The sequence below is a fragment of the Muscardinus avellanarius genome (genome assembly GCF_963383645.1).
Source record: "Muscardinus avellanarius genome assembly, chromosome: 11".
Lineage (NCBI taxonomy): Eukaryota > Metazoa > Chordata > Mammalia > Rodentia > Gliridae > Muscardinus > Muscardinus avellanarius.
The window spans coordinates 7,504,374-7,524,779 of NC_137797.1; the positions used below are offsets into that span (position 1 = coordinate 7,504,374).

Here is a 20,406-nt window from a genome sequence, read left to right on the forward strand (position 1 = left end):
AGAGCTGGCAGACTATCCTCCCACCACTTAAAATGGGGACCCTGAGGCCCAGCGCAGGCTTTCTCTAATGTGCAGGGCCTCTCAGGACCCGGGGCTCCCAGCAGAGCCAGGCAGCAAGGGAAACGTGTGCCAGGCACATCCACACAGCCACACTGTGTGCACACCCGTGCTCAGTGTGCAGGGAAGGCCTCCACAGCCACGCTAGCCCCCGACATGACAGGCAGCCCCTCACACCCATCCACCAGCCGCAGCACTGGCAGCGGGGGTGGGGCAGGTGCCCTTCAGGCGCAGACTCGGCTCCTCTGCCCGCCCCGCGGGGCTCGCTGCAGATGCCAGGGGTTATTTTAAGCCTGGATCAATGGATGATTTTTGGTGACACAGGCTTGGGGGGTGGCAGAAGAGACAAGGGGCAGAGCCCCGGAACCTTGCTGTGGTCACAGCCCCCAGGCTCCAGGGCCAAGGGGCTGGTCCTCGGTTGGGTGGTGCCATCTCCAGATCCCCTCCCCCAGCACTGGCCTGGCACCTGGGGGCGGCACAGGCTGCGTGGGGGATCAGCTCCCAGGGCTCAGCCAGTCGGCCGGGCTGTGTCTCTGCAGTGTGCCCTCTCTGGCTGCCCTCTACGCCCCAGGGCCAGGTGTTCAGATGGAGGGCATTGAGTGCCTGGCACAGACCTGGAAGATGTGGGCACCTGTGGTTGATGGCTGACACAGGACCCATAGAATCAGACCAAGATGGGGAGAAAGCTCTGTGTGTGCGTGCGTGCATGTGTGCATGTGTGCGCACGTGCGCGTGTGTGTTTGCACCTTAGTCCCTGGGTGGGGCAGGGGCTGGGATCCGGCTCCTTCACTGGACAGATGGCTGTCACTGCACATATATATTTGCAGGACCCGATGAAGGTCAACGCGGGGTGAATGCTGACGCCCAATACCAGGGCAGTGGGGACAAGAGGGGCCTGGGAGGGCCTGCACATTTGGGGAAAGCCGTGGGAGACCCCCTGGGGTCATGCTCCCTAGGAAGAGGCCATGGTCCCCGCCAGAGCCCCAAGGGGGCAGAGACAAGGCTCTTTGAACCCAGTGCCCAGGGGGTGGAGGCCACCCGCACGACTCACCTGCAACCCACAGGGCAGCCTGGCAGTGTGACCAGGGCAGTCAGTGCCACGGAGCCCATTTCTAGGACCCCCCAAGGAAGCAGAAAAGTATGCCTTAGAAAGCACAGCCCCAACGTTCTGCACAGAATAGCAAACAGAAAGCCGAAGGGCAGCAAAGCCCAAAGTAAAAGCGATTCCAAACAGGACACAGAGTGTGACGTGTTTCGGTTGCTCGTCCTTGTGATGGGATTAAAGCAACTTGTTCCTTTGTTCATTTATGTTTTCCTCTTCTTCTAAAATGGCAGTAAGGAAAGTCTTTAAATGGGGGTGGGGTCTTTGGGCTGGACGGGAACAAGGCTGCTCCTTCGGAGGGAGGGGCCGTTGTTTTTAGGGGGCGGAGCAGGCATGCGGAGGGTGGAGGGGCGAGGAAGGAAGGTAGCCTCTGTCCTTCCTTAGCCCACTAATACCTGCAATTAGCCTGTCAGCCCCTCTTCCAGGCCATGGGAGGACTTGATCTTGTTTAAAATGTAAATCCTTCCTCTTCCTCCACGACCTTCTCTGCTTTCATAAGTTGATCCCAGGCCGGAGGGAAGGGGGATGGAAAGGAGAGCAGAGCTGCAGGGCATCCGAATGCTTCATTTTACAGAAACTAGAGGCCAGAGCCATTCATTCATTAATTAACTAATTCAGCAAATATTGCCGGGGCACTGGGGTGATTTGGACACTTAGTCTTGCCCTCCTGGTGTTCCTGAACCTGCCTTTTAGAAAGAGTTTTGTTGGAGCCGGGTGTGGTGGGGCACCCTGTAATCCCAGTACTTGGGAGGCTGAGACAGAAGGATGGCAGATAGGAAGCCAGCCTCTGCAACCTAGTGAAACCCTGTTTCAACCTAAAAATAAAACAATAAGGTTGGTGTGGCAGCACAGGCTTGTAATCCCAGCATTTGGGAGGTTGAGACAGGAGGATCACGGTTCCTTGCCAGCCTCAGCTGCTTAGTGAGGCCCTTTGCAACTCACTGAGACCGTTTTAAAATAAGGAATAAAAAAATAGGGCTGGGGGTGTAGCTGGGAGGTAGAATGTCCCTGAGTTTCATCTCCAGTATTGGAAAAAAAAAAGGGGGGTGGAGATTGGTGCTATAACTCAGGGTTAGAACATTTCTGGGTTTCAATCCTCAGTACCACAAAAAAAAAAAAAAAAAAAAAAAAGAAAAGAAAAAAAAAGAAAGAGAAAGTTTTGTCTTGATTTTTGGAGCTGGGGTCTCACAGTGTTGCCCTGGTTCCGAACCCCTCCTCTCCTCCTGACCTGTGAAAGGTCCCTAGGGTCCCCTCGGATGGGGCAGGGGTCGGCCACTGGCCGCCCGCTAGCCCTCCTCTTCAAAGACAGAGGCCGGGGTCTCCGCGGGTCTGACTGGGGAGGGGCGGGTCGCGAGAGGGCGCGGGGCAGCCCGTGGCCGGCCTGGCGATGGGGGGGGGGCGCGGGACCCCGGCGGGCTGTCCTTCTCGCAGGGCAGTGGGGACAAGAGGGGCCTGGGAGGGCCTGCACATTTGGGGAAAGCACTGGAGACCCGCTGGGGTCATGCTCCCTGGGAAGAGGCCATGGTTCCCGCCAGAGCCCCAAGAGCAGAGAGGAGGCGTGGGGCTGGAGGCGCAGGGCGGCGGGGCCGGGACGTCGGGGCCGGGCGCCGTCCTCCCGTCCTCCCGCTCAGCCTCCCGCCGCCGCCCCTCCCGCTCCTCCCGCTCCTCCCCCGCCCGCCGAGCAGAGCCGAGCGCGGGCAGAGCGCGGGCAGAGCGCGGGCAGAGCAGGGCAGAGCCGGGCAGAGCAGAGCAGAGCGGGCAGCTGGGCAGAGCAGGGCAGAGCCGGGCAGAGCGCGGGCAGCCGGGCAGAGCCGGGCAGCCGGGCAGAGCGGGCAGAGCAGAGCGGGCAGCCGGGCAGAGCAGGGCAGAGCCGGGCAGAGCAGAGCAGAGCGGGCAGCTGGGCAGAGCAGGGCAGAGCAGAGCGCGGGCAGAGCAGGGCAGAGCGGGCAGAGCGCGGGCAGCCGGGCAGAGCGGAGCGGGCAGAGCGGGCAGAGCGGGCAGAGCGGAGCGGGCAGAGCGGGCAGAGTCGAGCGGGCAGAGCAGAGCGGGCAGAGCGGGCAGAGCGGAGCGGGCAGAGCCGAGCGGGCAGAGCCGGGCAGAGCAGAGCGCGGGCAGAGCGGAGCGGGCAGAGCGCGGGCAGCCGGGCAGAGCGGAGCGGGCAGAGCGGAGCGGGCAGAGCGGAGCGGGCAGAGCGGAGCGGGCAGAGCGGGCAGAGCCGAGAGGGCAGAGCCGAGCGGGCAGAGCGGAGCGGGCGCCCTCCCGGCCATGCGCGGGGCGCAGTAGCGGCGGCCCCATGGCGCGGGCGCTCGGGCTGGCGCTGCTGCTGCTGCTGCTGCTGCGGCGGCCGCCGTCGGGCCGCGCGGGGGCCCCCGAGGAGCCCGCGGCGCCCAGCACGGCCGCCCCGGCGGGCGGCGACCGCTGCCGCGGCTACTACGACGTGATGGGCCAGTGGGACCCGCCCTTCAACTGCAGCGCGGGCGCCTACAGCTTCTGCTGCGGCACGTGCGGCTACCGCTTCTGCTGCCACGACGGGCCGCGCCGGCTGGACCAGAGCCGCTGCTCCAACTACGACTCGCCCGCCTGGGTGCAGACCGGCCGGCCGCCCGCGCGCGCCCGCGCCCCCGCCCCGCCGCGCGACCCCGGCCGCGAGCGCAGCCTGTCGGCCGTGTACGCCGTGTGCGGCGTCGCCGCCCTGCTGGTGCTGGCCGGCATCGCGGCGCGCCTGGGGCTGGAGCGCGCGCGCAGCCCGCGGGCCGACCGCACGGTGACCCGGTGAGCCGACGGGGCGGGGACGGGGACTCCGAGGGCGGACCGCGGCCGGACAGTGGGGACGGGGACGGGGGCGCGGAGGGCCGCCCGCGGCCGGACAGTGGGGACGGGGACAGGGACGGGGACTCCGAGGGCTGGACCGCGGCCGGACAGTGGGGACGGGGACGGGGGCGCGGAGGGCCGCCCGCGGCCGGACAGTGGGGACGGGGACAGGGACGGGGACTCCGAGGGCTGGACCGTGGCCGGACGGTGGGGACGGGGACGGGGACGGGGACTCGGGGACAGGGACGGGGACTCCGAGGGCTGGACCGCGGCCGGACAGTGGGGACGGGGACGGGGACGGGGACTCGGGGACAGGGACGGGGACGGGGACTCCGAGGGCTGGACCGCGGCCGGACAGTGGGGACGGGGACGGGGACTCTGAGGGCCGGGACCCCGCGGCTGGGCAGCGGGGACAGGGATGGTGACTCGGAGGCCAGGATCCAGCGGTCGGCCAGAGGGGCGAGGACGGGGACAGGGACTCCACGGGTCAGGACCCCGCGGTTGGCCAGAGGGGCGGGGACAGGGACGGTGCCCTTGGAGGGCCAGGACTCCAGCGGCCGGCCAGCGGGGACGGGACGGGACTGCCGTCCAAGCAGCAGCGTCGAGGGAGGCTTGGGCAGCAGGAAGGGGACTTTGCCTCCTTCCCCGTGTCTCCCATCCCCCCTTTAGCTCCCATCCACCTCCCCACCCACAGCTGTGACTCAGGCCTGACCTTCCTCCCCTGGGGTTCCAGAAGCAGCCCTCCCCAACCCACCAGCCCCAGGAGGCGGGCAGGGTCTCCCTGTGTGTGGAAAGGAGGCTGAAGTGTTGTGGAGGCCTGGCCGGGGCTGCTTGCAGGGTTCTGAGCCTGGTGTGAAGTGGGGTCCAGGGCCCCAGGTGCCCTTCCTCTGCCGACGGGGATGGCTGGGAGTGTGTGGGTCCTGACCGGGAATTCCTACCCCACTCCCCACGCACTACCACTAGCAATGCCCCTCAGCCTGTGCCACCTCAGCCACCGGACCCACGTCCCCTGGCATGTGGCTGGCAGGGCACGCAACAGGCTAGAACCTAGGAGTGAGGACCGAGGCCCAGAGCCACTGGGCCAGACTGGACACCTCGCCCCTGGGCCTCCCTGCCCCAGGCCACTGAGCGGCCCCCTCCCAGAGGCTGCAGGGCAGAGCTGCTGCTGTGGAGTCTGGCGGGTCCTGGGTGCTGCAGGGGCAGGAGCTGGCCCTCCTGAGTTTGAAGTCCCTTGGGCAGGGGCAGGGGTGCAGGGTTTGGCCCTGACAGGGAGGGGCGTGGGTGCTGAGGGCTGTGGTGTCTGGGCCCCTAGCTGACTTGGCCTGCAGCTTCGGTCATGCCTCTGCCTCAGCCCAGCCTCTTCCCTATGGGCTTCGGGCTCCCGTGTGCCCTCTCTTCTCCCCTGAGGAGACCAGGACTTGGGCTCAGAGATGGGGTGTTCCAAATCCCTGCCCACGTCTCACCCTTGGTCCTGCTGGCCAGGGAAGGCTTCTCCGAGGGCTTGGAGCAGACACAGCCCCTTGGGAAAGTTTATGGGGAGGCCCAGAGGGAGGAGGACTGTTTGGGGGAGCTGGATGAGCCCTGCTTGCCCAGAGACCTCGGAGCTGCCGAAGAGAGGGCAGGGTGGGGAGGGCAGCTCTAGACACCAGGGCCCCGCCACACTGCAGCCAAACCCAGCCATCCCAGGTGTCCTCGTGTGACTCATGAAATCAGCCCCAGCCCAGCCCAGGAGGGTCAGGCCGAGTGGGAGAAAATCATGGGTTCCGGGTGCTGCAGGCAGCTGGGCTGAAGGCTGAGTCTGGCTGTCGGTGGGGAAGGCTCAGTCAGACTCTGTCACAGCTGGGTGGGGGCTGGGTGTCCTGGGTGCCCAGGGAGATGCCTGCCCAAGGTCACACAGCCTTTGGGTGCTAGGCTGCTGCAGGCAGGGACCTCCTGGCTCCCCTCCGCGTGTCCTCCCTGCCTGTGCCCAAGAGGAGGCCCTTGTTGCCGGAGGGGAGGGAGACAGGTATAGAAGGCCTCTGGAGGAAGACTGCGGGGTTTGGAGAGTGAACAGTCTTACTGGAGGAGATGCAGGAAGGGAAGATATGGGCAGGAAGAGATTGTGCTGGGACAGGAGGAAACGGAGGGGCCCGGAGAGGCTTGTGGGACGTGCCCAGGCCACACGCTGAGACACTGGCTGCCAGGGCTGGCTTCTGACAGGCCGAAAGGGTCATCCGCACCCCTGTCCCCACAGGACGCTGACGGAACTCCTGAAGCAGCCTGGCCCCCAGGAGCCCCCGTCTCCTCCTCTGGGCCCGCCCTTGGGCAGCTGTGTCCAGGTGCAGATGGGCGATGGCCTCCCCCGCGGCTCACCACGCAGCAACACAGGTGAGCAGGCTGGTGGCTGCAGAGGTGGTGGGTGTGGAGGGAGCTCTGAGCTGCTTCCTCGCAGGTGAGCGAGGGGCAGGCACCCGTCCATCGGCGGCCCTTGGTGGAGAGGGATGCGCCTGCAACCTGGACGCCCAGATGCTGATTCTTGAGGAAGGCTCCAGATTCGGGGTTCGCTGGCTAGGGCTGCGGTCCTGGGGCTTTGATGGCCTCTCACTGGGGTGGCGGCACTTGGCAACACTTCCCGCTTCCTGGGTTCTGTTCCTCAGACACCCCCCATTCTATGCAAAGCAGGTCCAGCTTGGTTCAGGCCACATGTGCTGGCCATTACGGTAGCGCCCCTCGGGGCGGGCTGCCATTGTTCACGGTTTGCTGAGCCAGACCCTGTTCTGGGTGCTGGACATTGTGCCAGGAGGAGACAGGCTCCCTCTTCCCAGAGAGAGGTCCCCCACGCCCCCGTGGGCTGTAGTCGGGAGGGGGCCAAGGAGAGGGGTGGCTGAGGCTTGCCTGACCACCCCGTCCCCACCCTTCTGCAGACAAGAAACGCCCCAACTGTGTGCCGCTGGGGCTGGCAACTCCAGCACCTCTGCGCGGGTCCCGGGTGCAGGGCGGCTGTGTGGCGCTCCCTCCCGACTTCGCCAAGTTCGCCACCCTCAAGGCCATAGGTGAGTGGAGGGTGCCGATGCCCGATACCCGTAGCCCTCAGCCAGGCTCCCTGCCGCCCCGCCGCCCCGCCGCCCCGCTGTCCCCTGGTTCCCGGCGCCTGCGACCCTTCTCTCTGTCCCCACAGAGGCCGCCCCGCAGGACTTCCTCCAGCGCTTCCCGACCACCGAGCTGGCCCCGCGGACCCTCCCGGCACGGGCACGACGGCCTCCTGAGGACTTGCCCGCGCTGCTGGACGCCTGCCCCTGGGCCCCACCGCGCTACCCCTGCCCGGCCTGGCCCACTCGCCGCCCCCCGGCCTCGCCTGCGTCCTGCAGGCCCGGCCCCGCCACCCGGCGCCAGTTCAGTGTGGAACAGCTGCCCCAGGCCTTCAGCGCCCAGCGCCCTGGCCTCTACAGCACCGCAGGCCGTGGGCCCCGGCACCTGAGCACCAACAGCAAGGCCGAAGTGACCGTGTGAAGCCACCCAGCCATGGAGGAGCCCAGCTGGCATCTGCCCAGCCAGGCCCGGGGCCTTGGAGCTGCAGGGCTAGGAAGGGGCCCCTGGGTCCGTGGCAGTTCTGCCCTTGGGCCACAGGGCCTTGGTTCCCGGTGTAAATAAACCCTTTAATTCCTGTGGATGGCGGCATGGGTCATTGGACAGACGGATCACCGCCAGGCTGGCAGGCCGGTGTCCCTGGGGCCGGAGAGAAGTGGCTGGAGAGGGTGCCAGGGCACAGTGCCAGGGCTCGGTGCCAGGCCTAGTCACACCAGTGGGGAGGGCCTGGCACAGAGAGGGTTGCTGGGTCCCAGGCCCCGGAGGATGGCCTCTGGCTGGAGGCTCGCCAGCCCGCCACCCACTCTGAGTTGGCCAAGCCTGGCTGGTCCTCACTGACACAGCCACCCTGGGCCGGCCCTGGCCTGCAGGTTGCTTCCCAGGCTTGGCCCAGGGCCACCCCCCTAATGGTTGTGGGCCATGCGGACATCTGGTACTCAGGATAGGGGCGCCTCCTCCCAGGAGCTGTTCTGGGGTAAGATGGGGAGATGTTGGAGCAAAGCCACCACACACACTCGGCACCGCCATACTCCCTCTTCCTGCCAGGAGGGCTCGCGGGACCTGGCTACGGCCCACGTCGCTGCCAGCCTGTGCACCTCTTCCCCGGGTTCCTCCGCTGCACCTCTTCCCCGGGTTCCTCCGCCTGGTATGTGGGAGGGGGGCTGAGCTGCGGCGGGGTGGGGTGCGGGACCTCGCAGAGCCACCAGCCGGGCGTTCCTGTTCTGCTCGCTTACTAATGGCCAGCATGAGCTCACGTTTTTCATTGACTCTCCACCAGAGCCCTTGGGGTGTGTCTTTACAGCTGAGGACACTGGTCTTGGGGCCTGAGCAGCTTGCATGGTGCGCTCACTGGGTCTGATGCAGGGAAGGCTGGCAGGCTGGTGGGGGGGGGGGCTGTGCCCAGCGTGTGGGAGGCCTGGTCCTTCTGCCCTGCCTGGGGAGGGCCCAGCTCCCTGTCCCTTAAAGCTATTGAAACCAAGCCCCAGAAGCTTCCGGACAGAGCCCAGAGCCCATGGGCCTGCCCACAGCAAGGCCTCCTTGGCTGGCAGGGGAGAACGCCCAGGGGGGGGCAGCGGTCCTGGGGAGGTGCTGAGTCATGGAGCCTGCTGAGACTCACAAAAGGATCGGGTTCTAGAGCTTATCAGGGCTGCCCGCCATGGCGACACAGGCAGGCTGTGTTGTGCTGGGAAGCGGGCACAAGCCCTCTGCTCTCAATCCCAAGGGCCTGGCCGGCCATCCTGGGTCTCTGCTCCTGGGGACAGTGCTGCCTGCACGATGCCCCCACCCTACAACTCAGCCTCCCATTTCCCCTGGCATCCCTGCCCCCACCTCTGCCTGGACCCAGCGCACCCATCCATTGCTCTGGTGGATGCAGGGGCTTCCACACACTGGGAGTTGACTGTGTGTCCCGTTGTCATTCAGACCTGGCCGCAGTCCTGCTCTGTACCTGGGGGCAGTGGAGGCTGAGGCCCACCCACTCCCTCCCAAGGTGACCCAGCTGTGAAATAGAGCTGGACCTGGATCTGGCGAACAGGCCAGTGAGCCTCCTTGGAGGGCCCGTGTCTTCAGAAAAGGGGAAACCAAGAAGCCACCCACCCAGTGGGGTAGAGCTGTAACACCTCAAATCCCAAAGAACTGCTGTTGCCAGCAGCCTGCTGGTTGTACATCCAGAGAACAAGTTGGTGCCTGGATCCAGAGGCCTTTGGACCCAGCAGCCCTTCTCTTCTAGCACGCGCCCATCCCTGGAGCGTGCCGAGGAACCAGAGGAAAGGGCTGGGGTGGCCCAGAGGGCAGGGGTGGCCCCTTAGGCCGAGGACCCTGCCTGCCTCAGCCCTGCCCACATGGCCAGTCACCAGCCACCTGGCTCATCCGCACAGCGCCACGCTACAGACCCTCACACACCTCGTGCTGAGTAGTACCAATCTGTGTTTATTGAACAACCTACGTCCAGGACATAGTGAATGATTCGACATCAAGGAAGCCATAGTTGTATCCCCCTTTCCAGTGAAAATCCCCCCTCCCAGCCCTAAACAATGAGAAAAGGCACGGTATATACACATGACACTAGGTGGCTGCCCCAGGGGCAGAATCCATAAATTAGTGACAGTGGGGAGGGGAGGAGATAAAACTGGATCCAGACAAGTAGTATCGCTGGGTGCCCTCCCTGGCCTGCTCCTGCCCACCCTCTGCCCCATCCAGCTTAAAGGGGTGAGAAACACGGGGTGGGGGTCCCCCTCAGCAGGCCCTGGGGTCCCAGGCAGTCCTCAGGCCTGGTGGTGGGGGAGGTGGGAAGGAGCAGGGGACCTCAAAAAGAGACTTCTCCTTCTGGACCCCCATCAAGGCAAGGGGCCATGTCCCTGGTACCTACCTCAAAAGAGGCGCTTGTCTCTGGGGAGGGCCTGGGGCTGGTCCCTGCTAACCTGGCTTACTTTCAGGACAAAAATTGGGATTAAAAATGTACTATAGAGGTAGGAGACAGGGTGGGGGCACGAAGGACTGAGAAACCATGCTGAAGAGCTTGGGGCCCCAGAGGTGGCGGCTTCATCCCTTCCGGCCCCTGGGCCCACTGAGTCTGGGTTGACATTCAGGGGGTACGAGAGTGGGAAGCAACAGGACAATTAAAGAAGATTCCATTTATTTTTTAAAAAAATTAAAAAATAATGCCAACATTATTTCATCCATCCCCAGGCCTGCCCCTGCCTCCCACCAGCCTCCCAGGCTGGCTCCCTTCTTCCCTGGCTGTCCTGTAATGACGAGAAGACAATGAGGCGCTGAGTCAGGCAGGCAGGGAGTGCAGCCCGGGGCCGGGGGGATGCCGCAGCAGCTCTGCCTGCGTCACAGCAGACCCAGCACATATAAAAACACTCATATAAAAAGGGGAGGCGCGTGCCAGGCACTGTCCTGAGGGCCAAGTGCTCTCCTGGGCCCAGGGACCCAGTCCCTCAGGGAAAGCCTGATAAAAAAGGAGGAAGCAAAGGAGGAGTCCCAGGCTGGAGGCGGGCTCAGCAGCGCCCTGCTGCTCCGGGAGGGGACACCCTGCCTGCTCACAGCCTACAGGCTCTGCTGGGCCCTCCAGCCTGAGACGTCCAAGCGCCTCGGCAGGTGGACAGCTCAGAAGACAAGGCTCATCCCGCGGCTCTCGGAGGGAGAAACGGCAATGCGGGAGAAACGAGTTTGAGAGACAGAGGGGTTTCCCGGGACAAGAGACTGAGACAGGTGGGGAAGGCGGGCTGCGCCGTGGTCAGGAGGCGGCGATGGCGGTGCCGCCCCCCAGCTTGACGATCATCTGCTGGCAGTCGCTGCAGGAGCGCCGGTCGCCCACCTTTTCCAGGGTGCGGGCGGCCTCAGCCAGCAGCACCGCCCGCTGGCCCGGAGAGGAGAGGAAGGAGAGGGGGAGGTGGCGGCATGCCAGCAGGATGGCGGTGGCACGCTCTCGCTGGCCAGGCCAGGCGTCCAACTCTCCTGTGGGAACAATGGGACAGATGTGAGTGCTGTCCACACAGACCCGGATTTGCCCCCAACCATCTTGCCAGGAAGGCCGGGCTCCCAGGTGAGAGGCACGGCTGGGGGGCGCAGCTAGCGTGCAGGCTCGGGCTACCCTGCCTCCCTCCGCACCCAGTCCTGGCATCCTTTCCTTCCCACCCCGGAGCCCGGGAGGTGCGCCAGGGTGGGCTGGGGCCCCCGCCAGCCAGGGCCAGGAGCTGCTGGGCTCACCGTGCTTGGCGTTGGGAGTGGTGCGCCGCCGCAGGCTGTGCTCCAGCAGCTGGTGGGTGCGGGTGGGGCTGGCTCCTGCCATCAGGCGCACAGTGGCTTCGTGCAGGAACACCTGGGGAGGTGTGGGGGTCAGGCCCAAGCCGCCTCTCCCTGAGCCATCTTGCCCACCCTGCGAGGCCGCCCCTGCTCCCTGCCGCCCCGTCTTGCTCAGGTTGAAGCCTGGACATTGAGGGCGCAGGGAGGAGCAGAGCCAGGGGTGGTGGGGCAGGAGCAAGGCCAGGCTAAGCGAGAGGTGACACATGGCTTCCCCACTGCCGCAGCCCTGCCACGCTCTCTGGATTCCAAGAGCAGCAGCCCTGAAGGCACCTCCAGTGGACAGAAGGACAAGGCCTGCGAGGTCAGCAGGAGAGGGGCAGGCGGGCTGGACTGAACGCAGTGTCTCCTTTCCTTCAGCTTCTTGAGAAAGGTAGAGCCTGAGGACTTCCAGGTGCAAGTCTGCAGCTCCTGGGTAATAGGAGCCACCGTGGGAAGGACGGCAGGTCTAAGGCCGCTAGCTTCTCAAATCCCACGCTCTTTGAGGACTTCAAGTCCCGGTCTTTGGGGAGGGAGGGTCTTCAGTGCTGCCGTGGGGGGGGTGAAAGCCACTGAAGCCTCACTAGCAGGGAGAGGCAGGGCGGAAAGGGCCCCTCTGGAGGCGGCCTCGTCGCCAGCCAGGTGTGAGCAGCCCCGCAGGCGGCCAGGGTGAACTCCACTCCCGGCACCCTGGCCCCCTGGCCGGCGCGGCCCTGTGAGGCGTCCTGGCACGCAGGGTGGCGGCGGCCTCATTCGGAAACCTTGTTTGTGCCTTTCCAACATAAACCATCCCCTGCCCTGACACTTAGAGGGTCTCATCCAGATTTTCAGAAAACAATTCAGGTCAAACGCATGTTGATCCCAACATAAGTAATGTTTGAGGTGAGGGATACGCTAATCATCTTGGTCAACTTACACATCACATATAGGTGCTGAAAAACGCCACACTGTTCCCAGTAAATATATGCTATTACTATGTGTCAATTAAAAAAAAGAAAATAAGCCGGCGTGGTGGCGCACGCTTGTAATCCCAGCATTCAGGAGGCTTCGCGGCCAGCCTCAGCTACTGAGTGAGGCCCTCCGCAGCTCAGTGAGACCCGGTTTCAAAATAAAGAATAAAAAATGGGGCAGAGGGTGTAGCTCAAAGGTAGATGCCCCTGGGTTCCATCCCCAGACCTGCAAAACAAACAAACAAACAAACAAACAACCCCAGAAAGAGTAAGTGGGGTCTGGCTACTCAAGAGGCTGAAGCAGGAGGGTCACAGGAACCCAGGAGTTTGAGGCCAGCTTGGCAGTGTACTGAGACCCCATCTCAAAAACAAACAAGGACAACAGTAATATCTAACATGTTACTCTAGTTAGCAACTGAAATAAACAAAGAACGATGTGAGTCCAACAAGCTCAGTTACACGGCTGTCCTCAGAGACTTATCTCAGACCCTGTGAGCCTGCACCCTGGACGTCCCGAGGAGACGAAGATAAGAAAAGTAGATTTCTTTTTAAATGGTTCTGGAAGGTTCTGCCCTCTGACCCCGTTAGGACAGCTGGCTCAGCTCCCACGTGCCCTCTCGGGCCTCAAACCCTGTGTCAAGGTGTGAGGTATGGCCGTGCGCTGCCCCCCCCAGGGCCAAGCACACAGTAGGCACTCAACAGTGCGCTGCACAAGGAGCACGGCACCCGCCACCGCCCCTCACCTTGCGGTACGCGGGGCGGAAGCTGTGCGCCAGCCTGCGCAGGCTGCCCAGGTCCCGCTGGAAGCCGGCCAGCTCGGCGCCTGATGCGTGGTAGGGCTCACCCAGGGCCTGGCTGGCGCCTGCCTGCTTCTGCCACAGTACCGTCCGCAAAGACAGCAACAGGTCGCAGGTGAGCAGCTGGACAACCTGGGGAGAGTCCAGAGGGAGGAGACGGTGACTGGCGCACGCTGCTGCAGGGACCCAGCACCTCCGAGCTCCGGGGAGGAGAGGGGGAGCACTGCAGGCGAGCGCTGAGGATCTGAAAGGAGCAGGAGCTTGTGCAGGGGACGCAGCACAGGCAGGTGTGAGCCCTTGTGGGTCTGAGAACACAGGTTCTCCACCTCTAGGGGCCCCCGAGGGGGCCTGGCGGCTGGAGACTCCAATGTGCCAAGGCCTTCCTCTGAAGAGGCAGTGGGCGGGAGGGAGGGGTGGGGAGGAAGGGAGGGAGGGCGTGAGAAGGCAAGCCCCACGCTTTCAGGCCTGGGCATTTCGTGGGCACTGAGGTGGCTGTGAGGTCACGCTGGAGTAGGACCCAGAACAAAGAAAGATAAATGCCCGACACCGCCCTGCCCGAGATGACCTGGCCTAGCGCACCAACCAGTGGCTTACAGGAGCACGCCTGTGCCCTCGCCTGTGAGGAGGCGGCGCCCGCCTCCCCTGGGCGCTCCCTGTCAGATGCCTCCCTCCAGGTTATTTCTCAACAGCCTGCTCGGTCTCCATTGACCCCGACACGTGTGATCTGGGCTTAATCTTGCTTCTGCTCTTACTGGCAACACAGCCCTGGCATATGACAATCTCTCTCTCTCTCTCTCTCTCTCTCTCTCTCTCTCTCAGGCTGACTCTTCACGCGCAGAATGGCATGGCAGCCTGGGCTGTCGTGAGCAGTGGGTACCAGCCTGGGCTCCATGCTCCGCACGCCTCCTGGGCTGGGCTGCTGGCCTGGCCGTGGTGGACCAGCCCCACATGTGTGTCAGGGAGGAGACAGAGCCCGCTCTGAGCGGCCCAGCACCCGCACGGGGGCTCCCCACAGGCTCTGGCTTTGGGCCTGGGGTCAGTGTGCTGTCCAGACCCGCCCTTCCCCCTGCCCTAGGCCCACATGAGGCCCGACCCTTGGCCTCGCCGTTTTGTGGAATGCTGGCAACCGCAAGGATGCTGGCACGAATGCAAATCACCTTCCTCCTCAGAGCTGGCACTCTAAGGTGTGGGTGCCAAGGAGAGCCTCTGAGCACAGGGGAGCAGCCGAGGCTAGCTGGGGATCTCAGGGGCCATCGGGTCATTCTCAGACTCAGCCGGCTGGTCCTCTCATGAAGGCGTGAGGCAGACCCACAGAAGAGCCGCAGTGAGCGGTGCCCCATCCTGCCTTTAGCCTTGGGCCTTTCTGCACAGGTACTGTCTGTCCCTGGAGGGCTGACTCACGGCCTGGCCTCTCCAGGTCCCAGGCCCGCCGACAACCTCAAGCTGCCAGCCCAGCCACCTGGGACCAAATCCCGGTGAGTGACTCAGAGGGACCATCCAGGTGCCCCTCGCCATTCCCATTTCCCAGGGGGACGATGTGCCACGGCCATCTGCTGCACCCCTCCCTCCGCTCTGTCCCCAGGGGCGAGCCTTCAGCAGTGCCCTCTAGCACAGACCCTGCCCGCGTGCCAGGGTGTGCCAGGCGGTCCGGAGGCCGAGCAGGCCTCTGTGATGCACTGTGGGAACACTGCATGGGTACGGCAGAACATGCAATGCAACTACAATGCACCACAGCTGCCCGCGGCGGACGCGGGCCTGCCAGCTGTGGCTCACCTGGGCGCACGCACAGCCTAGAAGTGCAGGTGCCACCCTGCTCCAGGGACCAAAGGGCCTCCGTGGAGCACAGCAGGCCATGCGGGAAGGGCAGCTAGCATGTCTGATCGGACACACCCGCATGCCGGTCCGCTCGCAGAGGCTGGAGTGGCCCCAGAGCAGAGCTGAGGACCGAGGGCCAGTGCCCACTCACATGGTTGAGGGCAGGGTCAGAGGCGGCCCCGCTGACGTTGAGGCTGCTCCACAGGTGGCCACTGGCCCTCTCACAGTGACAGAAGGAATTCTGCTGCCCATCTGCCTTCCCCGAGAGCGAGGCGTGCATGGCTCTGCAGGCGTGGAAGACGGCCTTCACCAGGGGGCTCCTGCAGGGGGAGAGGCGGGTGAGCTTGGTGACCCCCCACCACCACGGGACGCGGGTCTCCCCTGCAGCGCCGTCGCTCTGGCTCCTGGTGGCCAGCTGGCCTGCTGGAGGGAACTGGAGACTCAAGCTTAGTCACCAGGCCCGTCACTAAGCAGCCGCCTAGGATGAGAACTCAAACAGCCCAGCCTGTTTTCTGATCTATCAAGTGGCCGTAATTCTGCCTGCCCTGGCCTATGGTGACAGAGGCACTGGCCCCATCACCTGCGGTGCACTAAGGCCTTCTCTCTGGAGAAAACTGGCAGCTAGGGGGCGGCTGGGGAGACGGGTTAGGAAGCTTCCCACAGCGACAGAGGGCGGCTGCTGGGGAAAGTGCCCCCAGGGCAGTGCTGCCCTGACAGCCTACCTTCCAGCCTCCACCTCCTCAGGTGAGCTGGGGCGAAAGCTCAGTGCAGGGCTGGCTGCTGACTGGCCAGGGACTTAAAAACGGGGCCATTTAATGAAGCAGGGGCATGGGACTTCCTTTAGGGAGCACAGGGCTCAACCTGCTCACCCCTACCTGTTCCAGCCCCTGCTGTGCACCCCTAAGAGGCTGCGTGGCAGGAGACGCCGGCCTCGGTTCTCTGGACAGGACCCCTTGGGCTTTTCCGTCTTGCAGTGTCTTACAATGACTCAGGAGCATTCAGATCTCATCAGAAACAGCCAGGGCGTCAGCAGGCGGGGCTGCCCATCACTCAGGGCCAAGTGCCCCAAGCTGCAGACGCAAGTCTCAAAGACGAATGTCAAAAGTGCTCTGGTTGTGCCTTGGGCTACGGGCTCTTAGTTACAGAAGGCTGACAGGGCGGGGGGGATGGAGGGTGGCTTAAAAGGAACTGGAAAGGACACTGGCTTCCCTGCAGTAGCCATAGCCACAACACTGTGCTCCAGTCTTCCCCACAAAGCTCCTGAATTTGCTGGGAGCCATGCTGCTCTCTCCCTGCAGCTGTGGCGTGTGGGCCCTGCAGGGAGGAGCCCAGGAGTGGCGCTCACCTCGCCAGGGCCCCACCGCCTTCTCTAGCCCTCCGCCTACCACAAGGTCCTGTCCCCCTCAACCCTAACCACACCCGACTCCCCCGGGGGGAGGGGGCAGCAGGTGAGTGGCCGGGGAGCCTACGCACTCGGTTACTTCCAGGGCCTTGGGGACGCGTTCTACTTCAGTAAAATGAGAGCGCACAGCCGCGTCATCTCCTTGGAGCCAGCTGATGGCCACAGTGATGGCAGACGTCCACCACCGGCAGACGATGTCAGGACCTGGAGGGGAAGAGCAGGAAACACGCTCTAGCACCCACAGGAAGCAGCTTGGTGGAGCTGGGGGCTCCGCGCTGACCCCAGTGATTCTAGTGGGAACACTGATCGTTGGAATGTGTTGGCAATATGCATCAAGAACTGCAAATATGCTCACTTCTATTACCCTAGTAATCCCACTGGTGGTAATCTACCAGAATGAAATTGGCGTAAGAGAAGCTTAACAAAGGCGTTCCCTATAGTGTTAGGTATCTCTATTTTTGTGTGTGTTGTGTGTGTGATGCTGGGGATTGAAAGCAGGGGCATTCTACCTCTGAGCTACACCTTAGTCCCCCTTTTTTTTATTTTGAAAAAGAGTCTCAGCCAGGTGTGGTGGGCACGCTTGTAATCCCAGCATTCGGGAGGCTGAGACCTGGAGGATCGCGGTTCACGGACAGCCTCAGCTACTGAGTGAGGCCCTCTGCAACTCAGTGAGACCCTGTTTCAAAATAAAGAATAAAAAAAATAGGGCAGGGGGTGTAGCTCAGAGGTCAAATGCCCTTGGGTTCCATCCCTAGACCCGCAAAAAAAAAAAAAAAAAAAAAAAAAAAAAAAAAGAAAAAAAGAAAAAGAGTCTCACTAGGCTGCTGAGGGCCTTGCTAAACTGCTGAGGTTGATCTTGAACTCGCAACTCTCTTGTCTCAGCCTCTCAACCACTGGATTACAGGCAGGAGCCACTGTGTCTGATCTTTTAAAATAATTTTGGGGTGTGTGTGTGTGTGTGTGTGTGTGTGTGTGTGTGTTAGTGTTACTAGGGATTGAACCAGAAACATTCTACCTCTGAGCCACACACCCAGGCCTTTTCCTTTTTTTTTTTTTTTTTTTTTGTGGGTCTGGGGATGGAACCCAGGGGCACTTGAGCTATACCCCCTGCCCTATTTTTTATTCTTTATTTTGAAACAGGGTCTCACTAAGTTTTGGAGGGCCTAAGTAGTTGAACCGCGATCTTCCTGTCTCAGCCTCCTAAAAGCTGGGATTACAAGCGTGCACCACCAAGCCCAGCTGCCTTGTCCATTTTGAAACCGGGCCTCACTACGTTACTGTGCATTGGCCTCATACCTGCGATCCTCCCGCTTAGACTCCCAAGAACTGGGATTACAGGTGTGCACCACCATACCCAGTGCGGCGGTATTTTTAAGTAGAGTTGGACAGAACCTCAGCTTCCATTAGCCATGAAGACAGGTGTCTCCAAATAAACTGTAGCGACAGGCTTACTTTTGGCTAGTTTAAGTCTTTCCTCACTGAGCCTCAGTTTCCTCAAAATTATGATACCAGGGATTCCACAAAGCCCGGGGGGATGGTCACATAAAGGTGTCAGAACATGTGCTCTTCCAAAGTCTAAAGTAAAAAGAGGCGGCCAGTGAGCGTCCCGCAGGGGTGCTTTTCTGGATTCTGCCCTCCCTAGAAAGAGTGGGCAGAGGGCAGCTTGGCACCTCCAGCCCCTCAGAGGCCATGAATGGCAGCTTAGGGGAGAGGAAGGTCCTGGTGTCCTTTAGTCAGTAGGCTGTGGCTATGACATCTGAGGCACTGGTTACAGGAGGGGCAGGCACACCCTGGCAAGTCTCTTCAGCAGGGACTGTGAGGCCAGCCTCCTGGACCTGGAAGGCTAGCCTCCACGGTGCCCGCGCCATTTGCTGCCTATTCAGGCATCTGGGAAGGGACCTGACTTGGCTCACGCAGCCAGGCACTCCCCGTCCCACCTGTAGAACCATTCTTTCGGCCCTATGGGTTGGGGCTGCCTGGGGGCCACAGATACAAACCTGGGACCAGGAAGATGCTTGAGTACACTCATAGCTAACCCTGGGCCCAGACAGAAGCACCCTGGGACCATGGCACCGCCTGCAGATGCTCACCGAGGGCTGACTTGAGCACGGAGCTGCTGGAAAACGGTGGGGCCACGAACCCCACAGAATCCACAAAAGAATGAAGCAATTTCAGGTACTCTAGAGCACTGGAGAATTCACTAAAAGGAAAGGTTCCCACGTACGTTAGAGTATACACAAAACCCACACTCATGGCCTGGCTGCTCAGCTCTCTGGCTCTAAGACTTTCTGGTTTCTCCTCCCATCACAGAGCTCTGCCCCTGACACCCTCCAGGCTGTGCAGGCCGGCCTTCCTCGTGTGTGTGGACTGTCACTGAGAGCCAGCCTCCCTCTCCTCCCTCTCCAGCTGACCCTGGCTCCTCCCCTCCAGGCTCTATCCCTCCCAGTGTAAGTATTCCTTGTGTAAGTATGACTTGGCACCTTTCTGCCTCCCAGGCCTTACTCTGTGAAGAAAAGGCTTTGTGGAGTAACGATGGAGGAGTTAACAATCGCCTGGCATGCTCACCTAGGAGCAGCGTCTCCAAGATATGAGGGCCAGAGGTTACCTGCCTCCCGCTGAGCTCTCGCCACAGACCATTCCCTCCCACCCACTGCTCTCCAACCCCAAAGGCAAAGCAAACTAACCACGCTACTGACTTGCTCCAACAACTGACTCCACTTAGGAAAGGGATATACTAGGCCTAAGTCAGAGCTCACACAGGGCTCTATTTTTGAGAAACAAAGAGAAAGTAATCATTGTGTTTCGACTGACACTAAGGTGCACTCCCATGCCACCTGGGCCCAAGGGGCTTTACCAGCTCTCTTCCTCCTGGTCGCTGGCCTTTTTCTTGGCCTGAGGCTTCACCAAGGACTCCACGGCTCGCTCCAGCAGGTTCTTGCAGAAGGCCTGGTGGACCTGGGCAATGGGGTCGGCTGAAGGAAAGGCAGGAGAAGGGTTAAATGGGTCTTACTGACAAGCCCTTTGGTGTTGAGTCTTGCTCAGTGGTGAGTGCCTTTCAGAATGCGTGAGGCCTTGGATTTAATGCTAGCATCACCACAAAACGGGGGGTGTCTTAGTTATGAGTCCCTTGTCTTTATACAGAAAAGAGGAATGGAAAGGGGAACCTAAGAAACAGTTGCGCCCTGTAACAAGGACCAAATCCCCTACCCCAATGAAACTCCAAAACTCTCCTGCTAAACAGACACAGCAGAGAGAGTGTAGCCCCAGGAGGGAGCTCAGGGCCGTAGGAAGCTGTGAGTCGCCCGCTGGCATGTGCACTGCACCTCACGCACTGTGCTTAAGGCTTCAAGGTTTGAGCTGTAAAGGAGCCGTAGGCGATGGTTGTAAGCCTTGTCAAAAAACAGAAATGGAGCCGGGCGTGGTGGCGCACGCTTGTAATCCCCGCGCTTGGGAGGCAGAGACAGGAGGATCGCGCAGGTTCGAAGCCAGCCGCACGCGCTGGCTTAGGAGACCCTGTTTCCAAGTAAAAATGTAAAAATAGGTCTGGGAGTGTAGCCCGGAGGTAGAAGGGCTTCCAGGAACCCCAGTACCACCAAAAAAAAAAAAAAAAAAAAAAAAAAAAATTAGAAATGGAAGCCAGATGTGGTGGCACATGCTTGTAATCCCAGTAGCTGAGACAGGAGGATTGCAGGTTCACAGCTAGCCTTAGCAACTTGTGAGGTCCTCTGCAACTTAATGAGACCATTTCAAAATAAAGAATAAAATAGGGCTGGGGATGTAGTTCAGAGGTAGAATGCCCCTGGGTTGGTTCAATAAAAAAACAAACAAAAAGCTGGGCATGGTGGCACAGGCTTGTAATCCCCGGCTTGGGAGGCTTGAGACAGGAGGATCACGCAGGTTTGAAGCCAGCCTCGGCTGGTTTAAGAGACCCTGTTTCCAAATAAAATATAAAATAGGTCTGGGAGTGTAGCCCAGAGGTAGAAGACCCCTGGGTTCCATCCCCAGTACCACCAAAAAACAAAACAAGACCAAAAAACCCCCAAAAAACCAGAAATGGAGAGGCGGGCGCTCCCCCAATCTTGGAGGCCGCCTCCTCTGTGGCTGCGGAGCAGCCAGGCAGGG

General features: G+C 61.7%; 2 protein-coding genes across 2 annotated transcripts in view; one reads left to right on the forward strand and one right to left on the reverse strand.

The window, feature by feature from the left end:
* Positions 1-3,452: 3,452 nt before the first annotated feature.
* SHISA8 (shisa family member 8) lies at positions 3,453-7,459 on the forward strand (the record flags this gene model as incomplete). The annotated part of the gene is made up of 4 exons (XM_080704773.1): positions 3,453-3,931; positions 6,204-6,337; positions 6,874-7,002; positions 7,128-7,459. 4 exons carry the CDS (start codon positions 3,453-3,455, stop codon positions 7,457-7,459), a joined length of 1,074 nt encoding a protein of 357 aa, XP_080560899.1.
* A 3,316-nt stretch (positions 7,460-10,775) lies between these two features.
* SREBF2 (sterol regulatory element binding transcription factor 2) overlaps positions 10,776-20,406 on the reverse strand; it is a gene marked incomplete at its 3' end in the record, with an annotated part of 66,309 nt that continues 56,678 nt past the window's right edge. Inside the window, exons 13-19 of the mRNA XM_080706520.1 lie at positions 19,139-19,256; positions 18,375-18,484; positions 16,356-16,488; positions 15,034-15,202; positions 13,014-13,199; positions 11,249-11,360; positions 10,776-10,996 (exon numbers count right to left, since the gene is read on the reverse strand). Coding sequence (XP_080562646.1) covers positions 10,776-10,996; positions 11,249-11,360; positions 13,014-13,199; positions 15,034-15,202; positions 16,356-16,488; positions 18,375-18,484; positions 19,139-19,256 — 1,049 coding nt within the window. The remainder of the gene's footprint in view (positions 10,997-11,248; positions 11,361-13,013; positions 13,200-15,033; positions 15,203-16,355; positions 16,489-18,374; positions 18,485-19,138; positions 19,257-20,406) is intronic.